Source organism: Diabrotica virgifera, chromosome 2 (assembly GCF_917563875.1).
Source record: "Diabrotica virgifera virgifera chromosome 2, PGI_DIABVI_V3a".
Taxonomy (NCBI): domain Eukaryota; kingdom Metazoa; phylum Arthropoda; class Insecta; order Coleoptera; family Chrysomelidae; genus Diabrotica; species Diabrotica virgifera.
This window is the reverse complement of record NC_065444.1, coordinates 106550902-106568430: the sequence shown is the minus strand read 5'-3', so window position 1 is coordinate 106568430 and position 17529 is coordinate 106550902. Positions and strand designations below refer to the sequence as shown.

At 35.3% G+C, this 17529-nt stretch overlaps 1 protein-coding gene across 3 annotated transcripts in view; it reads right to left on the bottom strand.

Annotated features, from left to right (window-relative positions):
* The window catches only part of LOC126880173 (protein draper), a 396789-nt gene that overhangs the window by 60165 nt on the left and 319095 nt on the right, over positions 1 to 17529 (bottom strand). For 2 of the 3 annotated variants that reach the window (XM_050643935.1, XM_050643937.1), the window contains exons 9-11: positions 16230 to 16394; positions 8278 to 8484; positions 3851 to 4006 (exon numbers count right to left, since the gene is read on the bottom strand). In XM_050643935.1, coding sequence (XP_050499892.1) covers positions 3851 to 4006; positions 8278 to 8484; positions 16230 to 16394 — 528 coding nt within the window. The remainder of the gene's footprint in view (positions 1 to 3850; positions 4007 to 8277; positions 8485 to 16229; positions 16395 to 17529) is intronic. The other variant, XM_050643936.1, reaches the window with a different exon arrangement.

Genomic DNA, 17529 nt, shown 5'->3' with positions numbered 1-17529 from the left:
TATTACTTCTATTATGTGTCTGTCGACTCCCCTTTCTGTTAGTGTCTTCCAAACGTCCTTTCTTCGGATTCTGTCAAACGCCTTTTCCAGGTCAATGAAGCACATATGTATCTCTCTATTTTTCTTGATTACCTTCTCACTTACTTGTCTTAATGTGAATATTAGGTCTTGCGTGCTTCTGTCCTTCCTGAATCCACACTGTGTGTCTTCCATAGTTGTTTCTATTTGGGTTTTTATTCTTGTCTCTAGTATTCTTGCTAATACCTTCCCAGGGATACTTGATATGGTGATACCTCGGTAATTATTACAGTTTCTCTTGTCTCCCTTTTTGTGTATTGGTAATATAATGTCTTTCTTCCAGTCCTTTGGTAATTCTGCTCTATTTATGATATCATTCATTAGTTCTTTCATGCTATCCATTCCCTCTGTCCCCATGAATTTTATCATTTCCGGGGTGATATGATCCTTGCCTGGTGCTTTGCCCAGTTTTACTCTTTCTATTGCTTTCTCTAATTCCTCTCTTGTTATGGATTCCACTTGTTGTTCTTCATTCCTTTCTTGTATCTCCCCTATGTTGTCCTTGTCTACATGAGTTAGCTCTTTGAAATGTTCTCTCCATCTTTCCATTATTTGTTTTTCTTCTGTTAGTACGTTTCCATTCTTGTTTTTTATATTCGGCATAATGTGCTCTTTCTTTTGTCTGAGTTGTTTTAATGCACCGTAGAAAAGTTTTTGGTTTTCCCTATATTTTTTTGTCATTTTTTGTCCAAATCTCTCCCATGACCTTTCCTTTCCTGCTTTCGCCGCTATTTTAACCTTAAATAACTTGTGATACGAAATATCCCAAAGTTTAAAGGTTTTGGTTTTCTGAATATTTTGTTTTTCTGTAATACAAAAATTGGTTAAGATGTGGCTGTTCCAAATTTGCATATAATCGTGATTAGTGACTCATTGAAGCCTTTTTAACTACAGCCTTTCAAAAATAAGCACTATGCACCGATGAAACTTACAGATCCTCTATAATAAGCATACATACGTAAAGTAACTTATGAAGCGCTACTGATTAATTTCATTTGAGATGCTAATTAGGAGGTGATTTTTAGATATTTTTTACAAAAAAAAAGGATCAACTTTATTTTGTCCGCAACTTGTTTACTTCTGATACTAGAAACTCAAAAAAATAAAGCTTATTTTAAACTTTTTAAAAAAGTTATGATGAGTTTTCCCCGAAAAGTTCTTAATTTTTTGGTTATTTCATGTAGAAATATTCAATTTTGAATTTGACAAATAATAAGAACCTACTTTTCATTAGCTACAACTCTGCTTTTACTGGGTCTACGACTTCATAATATGTCATATTTATATAAAATATTTTTTTCACTTTTTGATAAGCTGTATTTTTGCTATGAATGTTTTTTTGGTGAAATACTTCCTTTTTTAGTTATTTGCGAAAATCCGTCTAAAAACGTACTATTTTTTGAGAAATGAATATATTCACTCGCAAATAACTCGAAAAGTATTTACTTGTGAGGTCAAGAGTAGTGAAAAAAACTCTATAGTCAATTTATATTTTCAACATTTTTGCAGAAACAAAAACAAAAAAAAATAATACAGATTAATATGATAGTGACTGCTGCGTTAAAATTTTGAATACGGGCCACGTGAAATAACCGCGTGTTCTTGGCTAGTTCCTTGAGTAGGGAGAATTTTACACTTCCCTCTAAGGCTAGTTCCAACAAATTTAAGCTAGGCGCGCCACTATACGGGCAGGTTTTAAAGACAACAAAATAATGCATAGGGTTTCGTATCTTTCCGTATTTATCAATCAACGCTTATACGTTACTACCAACAATTATGACGCACTAGCGCCGACTGGCCGTTCAGGCCGTTCGACTTCAACGGATTTTATTCTCCTCGGAGAATTTCGGCCGTTCCGTTTGCGTGCTGGACTGTGCCGAACATACCGAGCTGGCCGCTCATAATGGGTTACGTTGTATTTAAAACTATACAAATGAATTTGGACTGTCCTGTGCCGTGCCGGGCGTTCATAATGGGTTTCCTGCTTATTATGAACGCCCGGCATGGCACAGCCCGGCACGGCACAGCACAGGCCGGCACGGCACAGCACAGGCCGGCACGTCCAAAAACCCATTTGTAACAGACGGCTCGTTACGGCACCGGAAAAATGATCATTTGTCATGGAGACCTCGTCAGAAGAAGAGGTTATAATAGTAAGTGAAATTTGTGCTGAGATTGAAACAGACGAAAATGCAAAATTACGACGGAAACATCGGTTTTGGGTTCACGAAATATTAAAAAAAGAAGAGAATATGGCAATTTTCATCATCTTTTCCCGCATAAAGATGATCCAAAATTTCTCAAATATTTTCGAATGTCTCAAACCAAATTTTATATTTCAAAACAAACAACGCGCTTTCAATTAAAAAATCAACAATATATCTGCTTATTACCAACAATTATGACGCACTGGCGCCGACTGGCCGTTCAGGCCGTTCGACTTCAACGGATTTTATTCTCCTCGGAGAATTTTGGCCGTTCCGTTTACGTGCTGGACTGTGCCGGGCCGAGCTGGGCGGTCATAATGGGTTACGTTGCATTTAAAACTATACAAATGAATTTGGACTGTCCTGTGCCGGGCCGGGCTGTGCCGTGCCGGCCGTTCATAATGGGTTTCTTGCTTTACTGGTCTGCGAGACCGTTTTGCTATTACGCGTCAAATCGCTGACCAATAGTTTAGAGTAGAAGGTAGATCTGGATGGATCATATTTGGATGGCTTCATTCCGCCCACGACTAGTGCTTACTTTGCCTGCGGACTACTGCCATCAACGTTTCAATTGGTGCAGAGAACGGAAGCATTGGGTGGCATAATGTAGCATTCAGCGACATGGGCGCCCATATAAAAATTTTCAGGGGGGGGGGGGCAAACGTGAAGATGTTGCACAATTTTGTATTCTTTGGATGACAATATATACCTAGTTTAAAGCACCCGAAAGGCTAGGGGGGAGGGGGCACGGCCCCCACCTGCCCATGGGTATGGGCGCATATGTTCAGCGATGAATCGCGATTTTGTTTAGGAATGTATGATGGTCGTAGGATAGTAAGACGCCGCCGTGGAGAGCGACGAGATATCGGGTTTGCTGTTGAGAGGGATGTACACACGATAGTTAGAGTAATGGTTTGGGGGCTATTGCCTATGATAACCGATCACCACTTGTGTTTATTCAACGCAGTATGACGGCTGCACGTTATGTTGATGACATCTTACAAACCACTTTACTAGCTTTATCTCGACGGCCGTCGACACGTCCTTTTTTAGCAATACAACGCGTGTCCCCATATTTCTCGTTGAACTATTGACTTTCTCCAAGAAGTTGGCGTTAATGTTTTTCCGTGGCCACCCGTTCATCGGATTTAAATCCTATCGAACACGTGTGTGTTATGATGGGAAGGATACTGCCCACTTTGCTCCCTCCTCCACAGACTCTGGCACAGTTAATCCATGAAGTTCAAATTACCTGGCACAAGGTGACACAAGCAGACATCAATCATATCATTTTATCAATGCCTAGACGTGTACAGGAGTGTATTTAGCTACGGGGTCTCCAATTACATTATTATTTTTTTGATTACATGTTAACAAAAATACTTGCCAAGCCAACGTTATCGTTTCATTCTTGATGCAAATCTACCATGTTGCCAAAAAATTAAGTTCAAGAAATTATTCCTTCTGGGTGTAACACTTTTAATGTCACTGAGTAATAAAATAAAATAATAATAAGAGTTGTGTTGCGTTTATTACAAAAACGATAGAACAAATAAAAATATTACCTGTAACATGATGACAGTCACCACCGTTTTTGCAAGAACAGGTCTGTAAGCAATTCTTTCCGTACTTTCCTATGGGGCATGGGTGTTCACATGTAAGGCCTAGGTATCCAGGAGGGCAAACATATTCTCCGGTTATATGATCACAAGTTTTGTTCCCTACAATACAATAAAATAATAACAAATATTAACGATACTTGACATACAAAGAAAAATCAGATTTATTTATATATTTCAGGTCTATGCACCCTGTCAGCTATCATTACCACTAAAATACTTCTCACCAAACGAAGTCCGTGACGAAATCAACCTGCTTAACCCTCATAAAGCTCCAGGATTTGACCTTATACGTGGCGAAATCTTAAAAACCTCCCAAGAAAAGGTGTCGTCTTAATAACCATTATTTTTAATAGCCTCCTGAGACTATGCTATTTTCCAGTGCAATGGAAGTATGCACAAATTATAATGATACCTAAACCTGGTAAACCTCTAACTGAAGCCAGTTCGTACAGACCAATAAGTCTCCTTCCGACTTTATCAAAAGTCTTCGAAAGGTTAATCCCTAACAGAATAGCAACAATAATACCTATAGAAAACCTTATCCCAGATCATCAGTTTGGTTTTCGCTCAAATCACTCAACCATACAACAGTGCCATAGATTAGTCAACAAAATAAAAGAGAGCCTAGAAGGGAAACAAATCTGTCTATCAGCATTCCTCGATATACAGCAAGCATTTGATAGAGTGTGGCACGAGGGTCTTCTCTTTAAAATAAAAACTCAGCTAACTGACCAAATCTACCTCCTCCTTAAATCATACTTGTCCGACAGATACTTCCAAGTTAACCTTTAACTACACGTTACACCTATTTTGTACGCCAGATATAAGAATTCTACTGCAAATATATTTAAAAAATTTATTTTTGACCTTGTTTTTCTCTCTAACCTATCACTGGAATGTGCTTTACAATTTGGTTTTAGTTTCGTTATAATCGGCGTTCTGGGAAAATCGTAATTTACAGTTTATTATTTGTTGTTTCCGGTGATGGACAATATACGCCACGATTATATTAAAATAAGTAGTAATATAAGTAAATATTTCAATTGTTTTTTAGTCATTATGGCACAAAATATATTTTTCTTTATAAACAATACTTTTTCTCCTGTAAAAAAACACATTACAAAAAATTTTTTATTCAGTTATTCCATGATTCCAGTTATAAATCCCAATTGGCTTACTGAGAAGGAACTCCAAGTATTCACTGATGCCGAATAAGGTTTATAACAAACAACTAAGTGTATTTTTTCAAAAAAAAGTAAACAAATCCGCGGTTTTTAAGTGTATTTTCTTGTGGCGCATAAAGTACGCCACGCGTGTAGTTATGTTATAATTTGATGCACGGGTAGTTAAAGGTTAAATACGAAGGTACTCTATCCAACTACCACCAAATAAAATCCGGAGTACCTCAAGGCAGTGTACTTGGCCCATTCCTTTACCAAATCTTCACTGCTGATATTCTTATTAGCGAAAATACACTAATGGCAACATTTGCTGATGACACTGGTATACTAGCATCAGACATCAACGAAATATTAGCATTTAACAAATTGCAAAATCATCTCAATGAACTAGAAGACTGGCTTAAAGCTGGAAAATAAACGTCAACACAAACAAGTCTTGTCAAGTAAATTTCACAAATCGAAGAATTAGATGTCCACAACTACACCTAAATAATTCACCTATACCAATAAAAACAGAAGTAAAGTACCTGGGCCTTCATCTAGACGAAAAACTTACTTCGAAATCACATATTGCAGCCAAACGACGACACCTCGACCTAAAAGTTAAAAATATGAGCTGGCTAATCAACAGAAGATCGCAACTTTCATTAGAAAACAAACTGATCATCTATAAAACAATACTCAAACCAGTGTGGACATACGGAATCGAGCTGTGGGGCTGTAGCAAACCATCCAACACCAAAATACTACAGACATTCCAGTCAAAAACTATTCGTATGTTAGCCCCATGGTATGTGTCAAACCAAACCCTTCATGCAGACCTCAACATCCCCTTCATCAATTGCTGACCACTCCAGAAGATACATGAATCGCAGCGCAGACCATCCAAACTATCTCATAGACGAATTATTCAACCCCCACTGGTTGACAGACGTCTGAAAAGACTTTGGCCAGAAGACCTAGCTGCTAGGTAAATTCCAGAGAGTCGTCAATGGACGACACCTGCCACAAGCCAAGAACATACATCATATTTACTTATTACTGTATTGAAGTATGTAGATTGTAAATTAGCAAAAAATAAATAAATAAAAAAAAATTCAGGTCTATACAGTGTCCCAAATTAAGAATCCTTCTTCTTATTTTGGTGCCTATTCGTTTCGAATATTGGCGATCATTCTGGCTATAATTATTTTATTAACTGATGCTTTAAATAGATTAGTTGTTGTTGTGGAAAACCATTCCCTCGGGTTCTTTAACCATGATATTCTTCTTCTCCCAATTCCCCGTTATCTGAATACTTTTCCTTAAAGGATTACCTTCAGTAATTTGTATTTAGTGCCGTTTCTCATTATGTGTCCGAGATATTCTAACATTCTCCTTTTAATGGTATCGATCACCTTTCTTTCTTTCTCCATTCTTCGTAATACTGTCTCGTTGGTTATCCTGTCCGGCCATGATATCCTTAGGATTCGCCTGGAAAGCCACATCTCGAAGGGTTCAAGTTTTTTCTCCATCGCTTCAGTGAGTGTCCTGTCCAGGATTCAACTCCGTAATGTAAGATTGAGAAGATATAACATCGTAGGAGCCTTAATTTTATCTCCAGATTAAGGTTGTGACTTTTAAAGAGTTTGGCCATGCTATTGAATGCACTCCTAGCCTTCACTGGTGCTTCAGTGGAACCAGTTCACTGGTGTATTCTTAATAAGCAGTTGGGCGTCTCTAATTTTATTTTTGCTGATGACCATAAATTTGGTTTTTGATATATTTACTTGTAGTCCAAATCTTTCACTTACGTCATTTACTTTGTTTATTAGTTGCTGAAAATTGTTCAAACTGTAAACTGTAAGCGGATGTTGTTTAGGCGTTCTCCATTTAGGAGTATTCCATGTTCGCAATTTTCCAAGGCTTCACTAAATATTTCGTCTGTATATAGGTTAAATAATACAGGTGAAAGTATATATCCTTGTTTAACGCCCCGTAGTATCTGGATCGCTTTATCTCCAAGATTTGTTCTTATTGTGGCTGACTTTTGTTAGAACATCCATCATTTTTCGGTGTTGAACTGCGTCAAATGCTTTTTGGTAGTCCACAAAGCAGGTGTAAATATCGCAAGTCATATCTCTGCATCTTTGAAATAATACCTGTAAACTAAATAGTGCATCTCTTGTACCTACGCCTTTCATGAATCCAAAATGTGTGTCTTGTATTCTCTCCTCGCACAGCTTGTATATTCTACGATGTATAATTTTAAGAAGAAAAAAAAAGAAATAATAGCATCATAATCATAAGAATCCTAATCATAACAAAAATTACTGCTCAGTTACATCAGCTTCAATAAATTATTCAAATTGGGATTCCCAGAAATGACAACAAGATAAATTAGCTACTGATCTAATTTAACACCGTGAATTTACTTTTAAATTGGAGTACACCAAATACATGGCAACACCCCCTTCCCGCTTCCCACACTCGAGTCGCGCGGATTTATTCAATCATTCGTCGATTCTACAGTGGCCATGCAACTAATTCTCATAAGAAATGTTGCCGATTTTAGCTTTTCCTTGAGTCGCCTATCTCCTATCTCTAATCGAAAACTATACGTAGATTTGTCGTAATCTGTCAAATACATAGATTTCACTGTATTATAAACATTATATGATCCTTCATATCATGAATTTAAATAATCACCCTGTAATCGTATATTAATTACTATTATGGGGCCATATAAACCTTCCTCTTACATGTACATACTTCTTCTTTCAGTATCGTGTCGATTATCGAACGTTGGCGATCATATTGCGATCGGATGTCTCTTGATGCCACTCTATGAGATTCCTTAGCCAGGATGTTCTTCTTCGGCCTGGAACTCTGGGACTCTACTTCCGGCGATCTTGCCCTGTAAGGTGTAGAAGGTTATATTTCTTTGGATGTCTCAGTACATGACCATATTGTAACTTTCGAATGTTTATTGTTTTTGTTATTTCTGTGCTCTTTTGTATTCGTTGTAAATCTATTTCATTTCTTATACGATCAATCCAATATTCGTCGGTAGATCCACATCTCATAGGCCTCCATTTTTTAATTAGTCTCTCTGTAAAGGTCTAGCGCTTCATGCTTTACAACAATGTAGAGAATACGTAGCAGCGTATTAATCTGATGGTACGTGTACAAAGGGAACTAAAAACTTACCTTGAGAAACTGCTGGGCACTTTTGTCTACATTCTATTCCATAATAACCACTTTCACAAGGAGTAGTACACTCTTCTCCTTGCCAACCTCTAGCACAGTAGCATTTTCCGGTCTCTGGATGACAGGAACTGTTATTTTTGCAATCACAGGTTTGTTCGCATGTCTCCCCGAACTTGCCTTCTGGGCACATAGATTCACACATGACACCTAGAAAATGAATAAAAAAAGCTATTATTAAGAATGGTCGTCTATCTTCTGTAAAGGAAGTGTGTGGGAGAAAGAAACAAATAATAAATGAATAGAGACACCATCAGTTGACATATGTTTCTTCCTTTTGGAGTCCTCAGAACTGTCTGTTTGGAAACTCAAAATTTTGTTTGGAATTTTACCTGGATAAGTAGACAGGCGTAGAATGCATAGTGAAGATTCTCTCATGTCTACTATTCATCGGTCTGTATGCCTTGCAAATTGTAGAAGGCTCAGATTAAGGGAAGTAACCAAAAATTTGCTTTCCGACCTAAGAAATCTATACATAGTACTTCTGTCCTTTAGATTTCTCTTTGTTTGTGAACTTAATTGATTGAACTTAACATTTCTTCAACTTGGGGTTGTGAATTGCAACTTTTTAGAATTCCCTCCCTTTGTCTTCACTGCAGCATCCATCTGGCTTGCAAATTTTAGAAGCCTTGGAGGTGTTACCAGGGAAATGGACCAATAAGTTTTCAATTTAAAAATCTTTTAGTAATATTTTTAATATTTTTCAATATTATTAATGTTGCTATTAGGATTGAAAACTTTACCTTTCAATTGCCAGATGACGCTAGTCACCTAATCCATACAGTTGCAATGTGTCACTTCGAGTATGGAGCAGCAGGCCTACGCCTCTCCGATGATGACTCCAATAAGAGTCGAAAATCTTCGATTCAGAGTGCTGGACTGCGCTCCCTGTTCTAAGTGAAAAATAAGATTGTTTTGCCTTCGCATTGCAACTGAATAAAAATGGTATACATTTTTATTTTATTTTAATATTTCTTCTTCTTATTTCTAGCTTTCAAGTCTTCCCCTAACGATGAGGTCCAGCATTCTCGCCATCGTTTTGGTGGTCTTTTACCTACTGGGTTATTCGTTTTTGCGCTTTTAACGAGTCTGCTGTCGTCCATTCTCTTTATATGTTTGTTCCAATATTTTCGTCTCTGTCTGACCCACCTTCCTATGTCCTGTACTCCACAGTTTTGTCTGATGTCTTCACTTCTTATTCTGTCACGTAGAATTTTGCCTTGTATACTTCTTAGTGTTCTCATTTCAACTGTTCTCATCATTTGTAACGTTCTATTTGTGTCTGGTCTTGTTTTTGCCGTATGTGTTATAATAGGTTTTATTGTTGTTTTATATATTTTGACTTTGCGTTCAGTATTAAGATATTTCTTCTTCCATGCGACTTTCTTCAGGCATCCCGAGATTCTAGCTGCTTTCATTGTTTGTTCTCTAACCTCTTTTGAGAGATTTCCATAGCTTGTTATTTCCACACCAAGATATTTGAAGTGATTCACCAGTTCCACCAAATTACTAGGCACTTAGTCTTCTCGGTGTTGATGATCATATTTAGTTCTTTAGCTTTAGTATTAAATGCATGCTGTATGCAGTAGCCTTTGAAGATTGTCTTCAGAATCAGCAAACTTGATGTTTACCAAAACAAATTATAATAATATTCGAATACTAATTTTACACTGAAATTTTATTGAAGTTTAAACACTTCATTAAAATACCGAAAAGTTTGAAAAATTGTCTATTTATCTTTAATTGTGGAGTTGCTCATGGAATTTATCTCGTATTTGTCTCACTACAAACATTTAATCTGGCCTTTTAAATCCCACTAATACTCCCCTGCTTTATGTTTCTGTGCGTAGTCTCCCTTCTACTATATTTTTGTATATTTTGTAGCTCAAGTTTAGCAGCGATACTTCTTTAGTTAGATAACTGGAAACTGGACCACCAATATTAGATGTGAACCATCAAATGGAATGTCAGGTTATGCTGAAATATGGTTTATAATTTATAACAAATGTGAAGAGAGGAAAGGATACACTCAGTTTGGTTCCAAAAACGGTTTGGGAACACGAGCGGCACTTTTTCCGTGCAGTTATTGGTGCAGAAATCCTATGGCCAGAGAAGGGATGTCTTCACTGACTTTACTGATTATCAAAAAGCTTTTAACATTATTCACAGCTGTACTGGAATCAGTCATAATTAAGAATGAACAACGGTCTATATATACAAGTAGAAAAAAGTAAAGGGTGAGACAAGGCTGTATCCACTCCCCTGCTGTTTAATATATATGTAGATAATTGCAAAATAAATGGAGTTTCCATTAATAATTTGCGATAAACTGAGACAGCTATCACAGCAGACAACATAGAAGAAGAATTACAAGAGATAATAAATAATATTAATACAGTGGGAGATGTGAATAGTCTCAATAGTAACATCAAAAAAACGAAATTAATTAAATTAATGATAATCAGCATATTATAATCCCATATGCAAGCACGGTTGAAATGAAACAATCAGATTAAAGGGTTGACAAATTTAAATATATTGCAGCTATAGAGCTATAGACATAGTTCTCATTTCTGCATCAGACATGACCAAATCATTGCAGTCTTTGTTCTTGAACCATTTTTGGGACTACAGTCTCTGTAGTCTCTTTCCCTAATCACGCTTTTCCTGATCTTGTCCCTTCTAGTTTTACCCTTCTGTTTTGCTTATCTAACTTAGCACAATGTTTATTTAGATACATTGTTTTAACATATAATATTACTGTTAAAAAATTAATATGTTAATAACAAAATCATTCAATTGTTTTTCAAGACTTTGAACTTTAAGTAAGCAAAAAAATAACAATTGACAATTTCCATTTTCAATAATTTTTCTAAGACGTAAGCAATTAATCATCGATCAAGGTGACAATATGTCCAGTTCAAGGCAAAAATATAGAAAAGTGAATCACAAAGAAGTCATCGTTCGTAAGTAGATTATTCAATTTAATACCAGAGGTGGTTTAACTGATTTTCAGATATAGGAATTACATAAATTTCAAGAAATTACAAAACCACATCTCTAAACTTTATTTGGTATTGGGAGAGAATAATAAAGCATTGTCACGATTTAGGCGCACCAATCCTTTACGAATAATATGAACGAAGAATAAAAAAGTGTAATAAACTGGCTATTATCCTCATTTTCTACGTAATTCTCAGGATACTTCTTCTTCTTTTTGTATAGACATGACTCTGTCTGTTTTTTCAATGTGCCTCTAGTAAATTGTCGTTCCATCGTTTTCGTGGGCTTCCCAGTGATAGTCTTACTATTCTATTTGTTGTCATTCGGCTTATGTGGTCATTCTATTCTACTCTTCTGCTTCTTACACAGTTAGTAATGGTCACCACCTTGCATCTTCATCGTATATCTGTACTTTTAGCTCTGTCCCATACGACCTTACCATCGATTTTTCAAAGGGTTTTCATCTCCGCTGTTTCGAGCAATCTTTTTGTCCTCTCTGTGTCAGGTCATTTTTCTGCCACGTATGTCATTATGGGTCTGATGACTGTTTTGTAAATTTTGCCTTTCATTTCTTTTCCGATATTTTTATTTCTCCATATTGTGTCATTCAGGCAGCCTGCGGTTCTGTTTGCTTTATTCACCAGAAATAAATAACAAAGCAATTCCATTTGATCTTCCACTTCTGTTTCGAGATTTCCGTGGCTAGATAGTGTGATACCTACATATTTAAACTCCATCACTTGATCTATTATCTGGCCCTGCAGCTCCAATTTACATCGTATTGGATTTGCTGTTATAACCATGCATTTTGTCTTTTTTGGGGAAATGAACATGTTAAATTTTCTGATGGTTATAAAATTGGTGCAGCATACGTTGTAAATCATCTTCACTTTGAGAGATTAGTATTGGATCGTCTGCACAGCAGATTATTTTAAGTTGTTTTTCTCCCATTTTTTCTCCCTTGTATCCTTTTTTAATTCTTACTTTTTTATTATTTCATCCATGATCAGGTTGAATAATAAAGGACTCAGAGAATCCCCCTATCGTATCTCACTGCCAGCTTCAATTTGGTCCGTTAGTTCATCTTCTACTTTTACTTTTATTGTCTTGTTCTGGTAGATGTGTTCGATCGTTTTAATTATTCTTAGAGGTACCTCTCTTGAGTATAACAAATGGATAACGTCATTTAATTTGAACCTGTCAAATGCTTTCTTAAGGTCCATGAAACATAAATATGCCGGTTTATTGTATCCTAACGATTTCTCTTGAACTTGCCTCGTTATAAATATAGCGTCGGCGCATGATCTTCCTGACCTAAACCCTTGTTGTTCTGCTAATGTTATAATTTCATTCAGTTTGTCTATTATCACTTTGGTTGTTAATTTTAATGTTGTGTCCAAATCCATCAAATGGGAAACTATTATTCATTATTTGAAATTTTTCTTAGAAAAGAGACCCTTAAGTCATAACAAATCGCAACGTGGACGGGGCTTTCAAAGTAATTTGCTATTAACTTATAAAGGGAAACTTCCCATTGTTTGGATGTATAGGTACTGTAGTTTAAAAAAACTTTGAAGAAATTGTTAAACTTCTTGTGTAACTGGTATACTGAAAATATCCAAAAGAATTACAAAATTTTAAAACATTTTCGGTTTTATAAGACCATCATCAATGAGACTTGAACATCTGCAAAAAGACACTTACAAAACGATTTAAAAACCCTTTGATTTGCATACAAAAGGTGATTATGTATTTTATCTAAATAAAAAGGGAACATACTGAGCTTTACTTGAAATGGCGACCACATCTGGGTCAAACCAAAGTTACCAGTCGTCAGTTCGCTTAATAAACAACAAATAAATCGGTGAATAGTTATTCTTCGAATAGCGAAATGATTTGGTTGGCCAATTTGAGAAATTAAAGGCATTATTGAAACTATTGAAACCGAAAAAACAGACAGTGTTTAGTCCAAACAGAAACTTGTAACATGGGGGGGCACGCCCACTTGATTCGCAGCAAAATTCCTGGACAATTATATTAGTAAGAGAAATAAACTCGACCTGTAAACTATGTTTAAAAATCAGGTATTCGAGTCTTCTCTCCGCATACTTTCTCTGTCTGCTGTCTGCGCAGGTGGGCAAATTTTAGAAAGTCATTTCTAGTCTTGATGAGTAATACCCAACTTCTGAGCCTCCTTTTTACACATCCTGGTTTATTTTACGCTACAGTATAATACTCTTTTATATTCCGATTATATCTCCACGACTCTCCGCTTTACCAAGGCATGTCCGCAATTGCACAGTACAATTCTCGTACAGTCCATTGTTAAATATTTATAGATATAGAAATAGTATTAAACCTTATTTGTAGCACACTGCGATTTTGAATGCATACTTAAATATAACATCATTATAGTAATTAGACAATGTCTATTAGGATTTTTATGAAATATTTTTTCAAAATTTGCTTTTATAGGATACGCTACTGCACGTAGAAATACCTTACATAATAATATTATTCAACAATTATGTGACTAAGTCAATGATCATAATTCAGAACTAGTCACCTATAATTAATAATATAGATAAAAATAGTACTACAAGTCTAATAAATTAATAAATAAAACATGTTAAAAAAAGAAAAGTACTAAAATGGTGCATGCAATTATTACTTCCTGTCTATGATTAATACTGCTGGTTCTAGACTAAGTTGTCGTGGGTGCAACTAAAAAGAATAATTATTAGCGCAGCCAAATAATATTGCAATATTTGCAAGCAACACGTTCATAACTCTTGCTGGGTAAGTTAATTTATATACAGGGCATTTCATTGGGAAACGGAAATTCACTTCTCCAAGAAATTAACGCACCACCTTAAAAATGGGCCATCTTCTATGTCTTAAATTTCCTAATCCTGTTGTCCGATTTAAGTGATTTTTTTAATATATTATAGCCTTATTCTTTAACAATATCGCTGTAATATTATTGTTGCTCTATAAGTAAATTGTCATTGTACCGGGTGTACCAATCAAATTGTGTTTTTTCTCAAAGTCACCACTCCATGTGGAATATTCTAGCATTTATAAATACTGAAATTAAAACATGTTTTCTTAACATTCTGATTTTTGATTCATTCGCTTATGTTGGATAATAAAAAAGTTAGGTACTTTAACAACTAGCCTTGTTTTTCGTCAATACAGGATGTTTTACATAAGTATGGCAAACTTTAAGGGGTAATTCTACATGAAAAAATAATGACAGTTTGCTTTATAAACGTATGTCCGCAAATGCTTCGTTTCCGAGAGAGGGGGTGTTGAAATTTTTTAAACAAACTGTCGATTTATTTATTGCTGTAAAGCCGGTTGAGATATGCAAATGAAATTTGGTCAGTTTTAAAATATTTAAATTAAGACTCGATTGTAGCCTTAATCTTTCTTAACATTGTCTTTTTTGATTCATTTGCTTATGTTAGATAATAAAAAAGTTAGGTACTTTAACAACTAGCCATGTTCTTTATCAATACAGGGTGTTTCTAAATACGTGCGACAAACTTATGCATGAAAATATTATGACAGTTTACTTTATAAACACATGTCCGCAAATGTTTCTTTTCCGAGATACGGGATGTTGAATTTTTTCTTGCAAACTGACGATTTATTTGTTGCTCTAAAACCGGTTAAGATATGCAAATGAAATTTGGTGGGTTTTAAGAGGTAGTTATTGCGCATTTTTTGATATACTTGATTTTGAAATATTAAGAATGTAATATTTACCATTGGCGCCCATACGGGTAATATGACTGTTATGTGCACCATTGGTGAACATAAAATTCTTAATTGTATGTCAAAAAATGCACAACAGCTACTTCTTAAAGCACACCAAGTTTTATCAACCGGTTTTAGAGCAATAAATAAATCGTCAGTTTGTAAGAAAAATTTCAACACCCCGTATCTCAGAAAAGAAGCTGTTATGGACTTTAGGTTTATAAAGTAATCTGTCATTATTTTTTCATGCAGAATTACCCCTAAAAGTTTGCCATACTTATTTAAAAACACCTTGTATTGATGAAAAACAAGGCTAGTTGTTAAAGTACCCAATTTTTGTATTATCCAACATAAACGAATAATCAAAAAGAGCATGTTTAGAAAACATGAGGCTATAGTTGGATTTTAATTTCAGTATTTTATAAATGCTAGAATTTTTCACAGGGTGACGCGAACTTTGAGAAAAAATCACAGTTTGATCGGTACACCTGGTATACAATGACAATTTACCTGTCTAACAACAATATTATTAAATCGATATTGTTAAAGAACAAGGCTATAACATGTTAAAAAATCATTTAAATCGGCAACAGATTTAGGAAATTCGAGACATTAAAAATGACCAATTTTTAAAGTAGTGCGTTATTTTTCTTAGAGAAGTGTACTTGAGTGGTGAATAGAGTTCACTGAGGCGGTTCTACTATATTTGTTGCCCAACCGATTTTTATATCCGAGTTACAGTGTGTTTTATCGATTTTGCTCATTTCTTTCTGTATTCATAACTTAAAAATCCAGGTCCAGATTAACAAAAACGAGAGTCATTTTAACCTTGAAACAACACCCTGTATATTGATATTTTTAAAATCCGTTTACATATTTGAAAAGAGCACAAAAACTAAGTTTAATGGTTCGCTTCAATTTAATGGCTTTAATTTTGAAATTATATTGAAATTTTTATGAACTCTGAGATTAAAAAGCAGGTATTATAAACTTTTAATAATAAATTATTAAAGTTAATGAATACTCTACTTTTAAAAATAATCAATACCTACTTATTTACTACATTGGAATGACAAACTTAGTGAGCACAAGAAAAATCCAGATCCGGATTAACAAATAAGCAATCCTACCTTTCCACTGCGGTTTGCAAATGCACTTTCCAGTGACAGGATCGCATCCAAGATTGTGTCCATCTAGACAATCACACACTTGCTCGCAATTGATTCCAAAGTAGCCTTGGTCGCATTTGCTTTCGCAAAATTCTCCAGTAAATCCAGCACCACAAGTACAAGTACCTATTTAACACCATGCAAAATAAAAAAAAAACGTAAACAAAGAAAACTAAAATTTTATTATTCTTATTGCATGCTATATTACATTCAGTCTCTCTTATCCGTTTCAAAAACCTTCAAAATTTATAATAAATTAGGGCTCTCGCAAACACAGCCACTTGTGGTCGCTGCCGGTGGCTGCTACACGCTGCTGACTGAAATTTGTATGTATTTAAATGGACTCAGCGCATACACTTGAAGACGGTGGCAATCACAAGTGGCTGTGTTTGCGAGCGCCCTTAGTGTCCACAGTTGAACTAGAAGCAGCCTTCATGATAATTGAAATTATTTATAAAGTGTGTTTTTTTAGAGGTATAGAACTTGGAAATGGAATAAAACAAAGATGATTTTTTTTAAATTGACATAAAATTGATTTTATTCGAAATATGATCTTTTGGCATTATAATTTAAATATGAGTTATGGCATATGACAGTCACGGCTAGCTCTGAGGTAGTCCTCTGGAGGTCCAATTTTCGATGATTTTTTCAAACATTTGTGACCGTGTATCGACGATACCGCGGCGAATATTGTCCTCCAAGTGGTCAATTGTTACAGGTGACTTGCTTGCGTCTTCACATATCCCCACAGAAAATAGTCTAGCGGTGTTAACACTCTTCTTGGCAATGTAACAAATTTGTAACATTTTCATTTTAGGTTCTAGGTGAGTTCTAGGTAACTTGAGGTATATTTTGTTAGTCATATTTTGTACTACTAATATAAAACTATCTCTAAATGGCAATAGTATAGTATAACTAGACTCAAACCCAGACATCCAAAGTGAAAGTTATCCTTCAACACCAAATTGTTCTATATGGTCCACATAATGTTCAGAAAAAAGTCACACCATTTTAAGCGTCGGGTTTGGGGGGAGAGGGGTGAGAAATCGGTAAATTCGTAGTTTTTTACGTTTTTCGTCAATATTTCTAAAACTATGCAGTTTAGCATGAACAACCTTCTATACAAAAATATTCTATATTATATTTGAAATAAAGAAGGCCCTATCCATAATCCTTCTAAAATAAACGGTTCCAAAGTTACAGAGATAGCATATTTAATTGGTCCAAAAAAAGGCCTAACCCAGACATCTAAAGTAGAAGT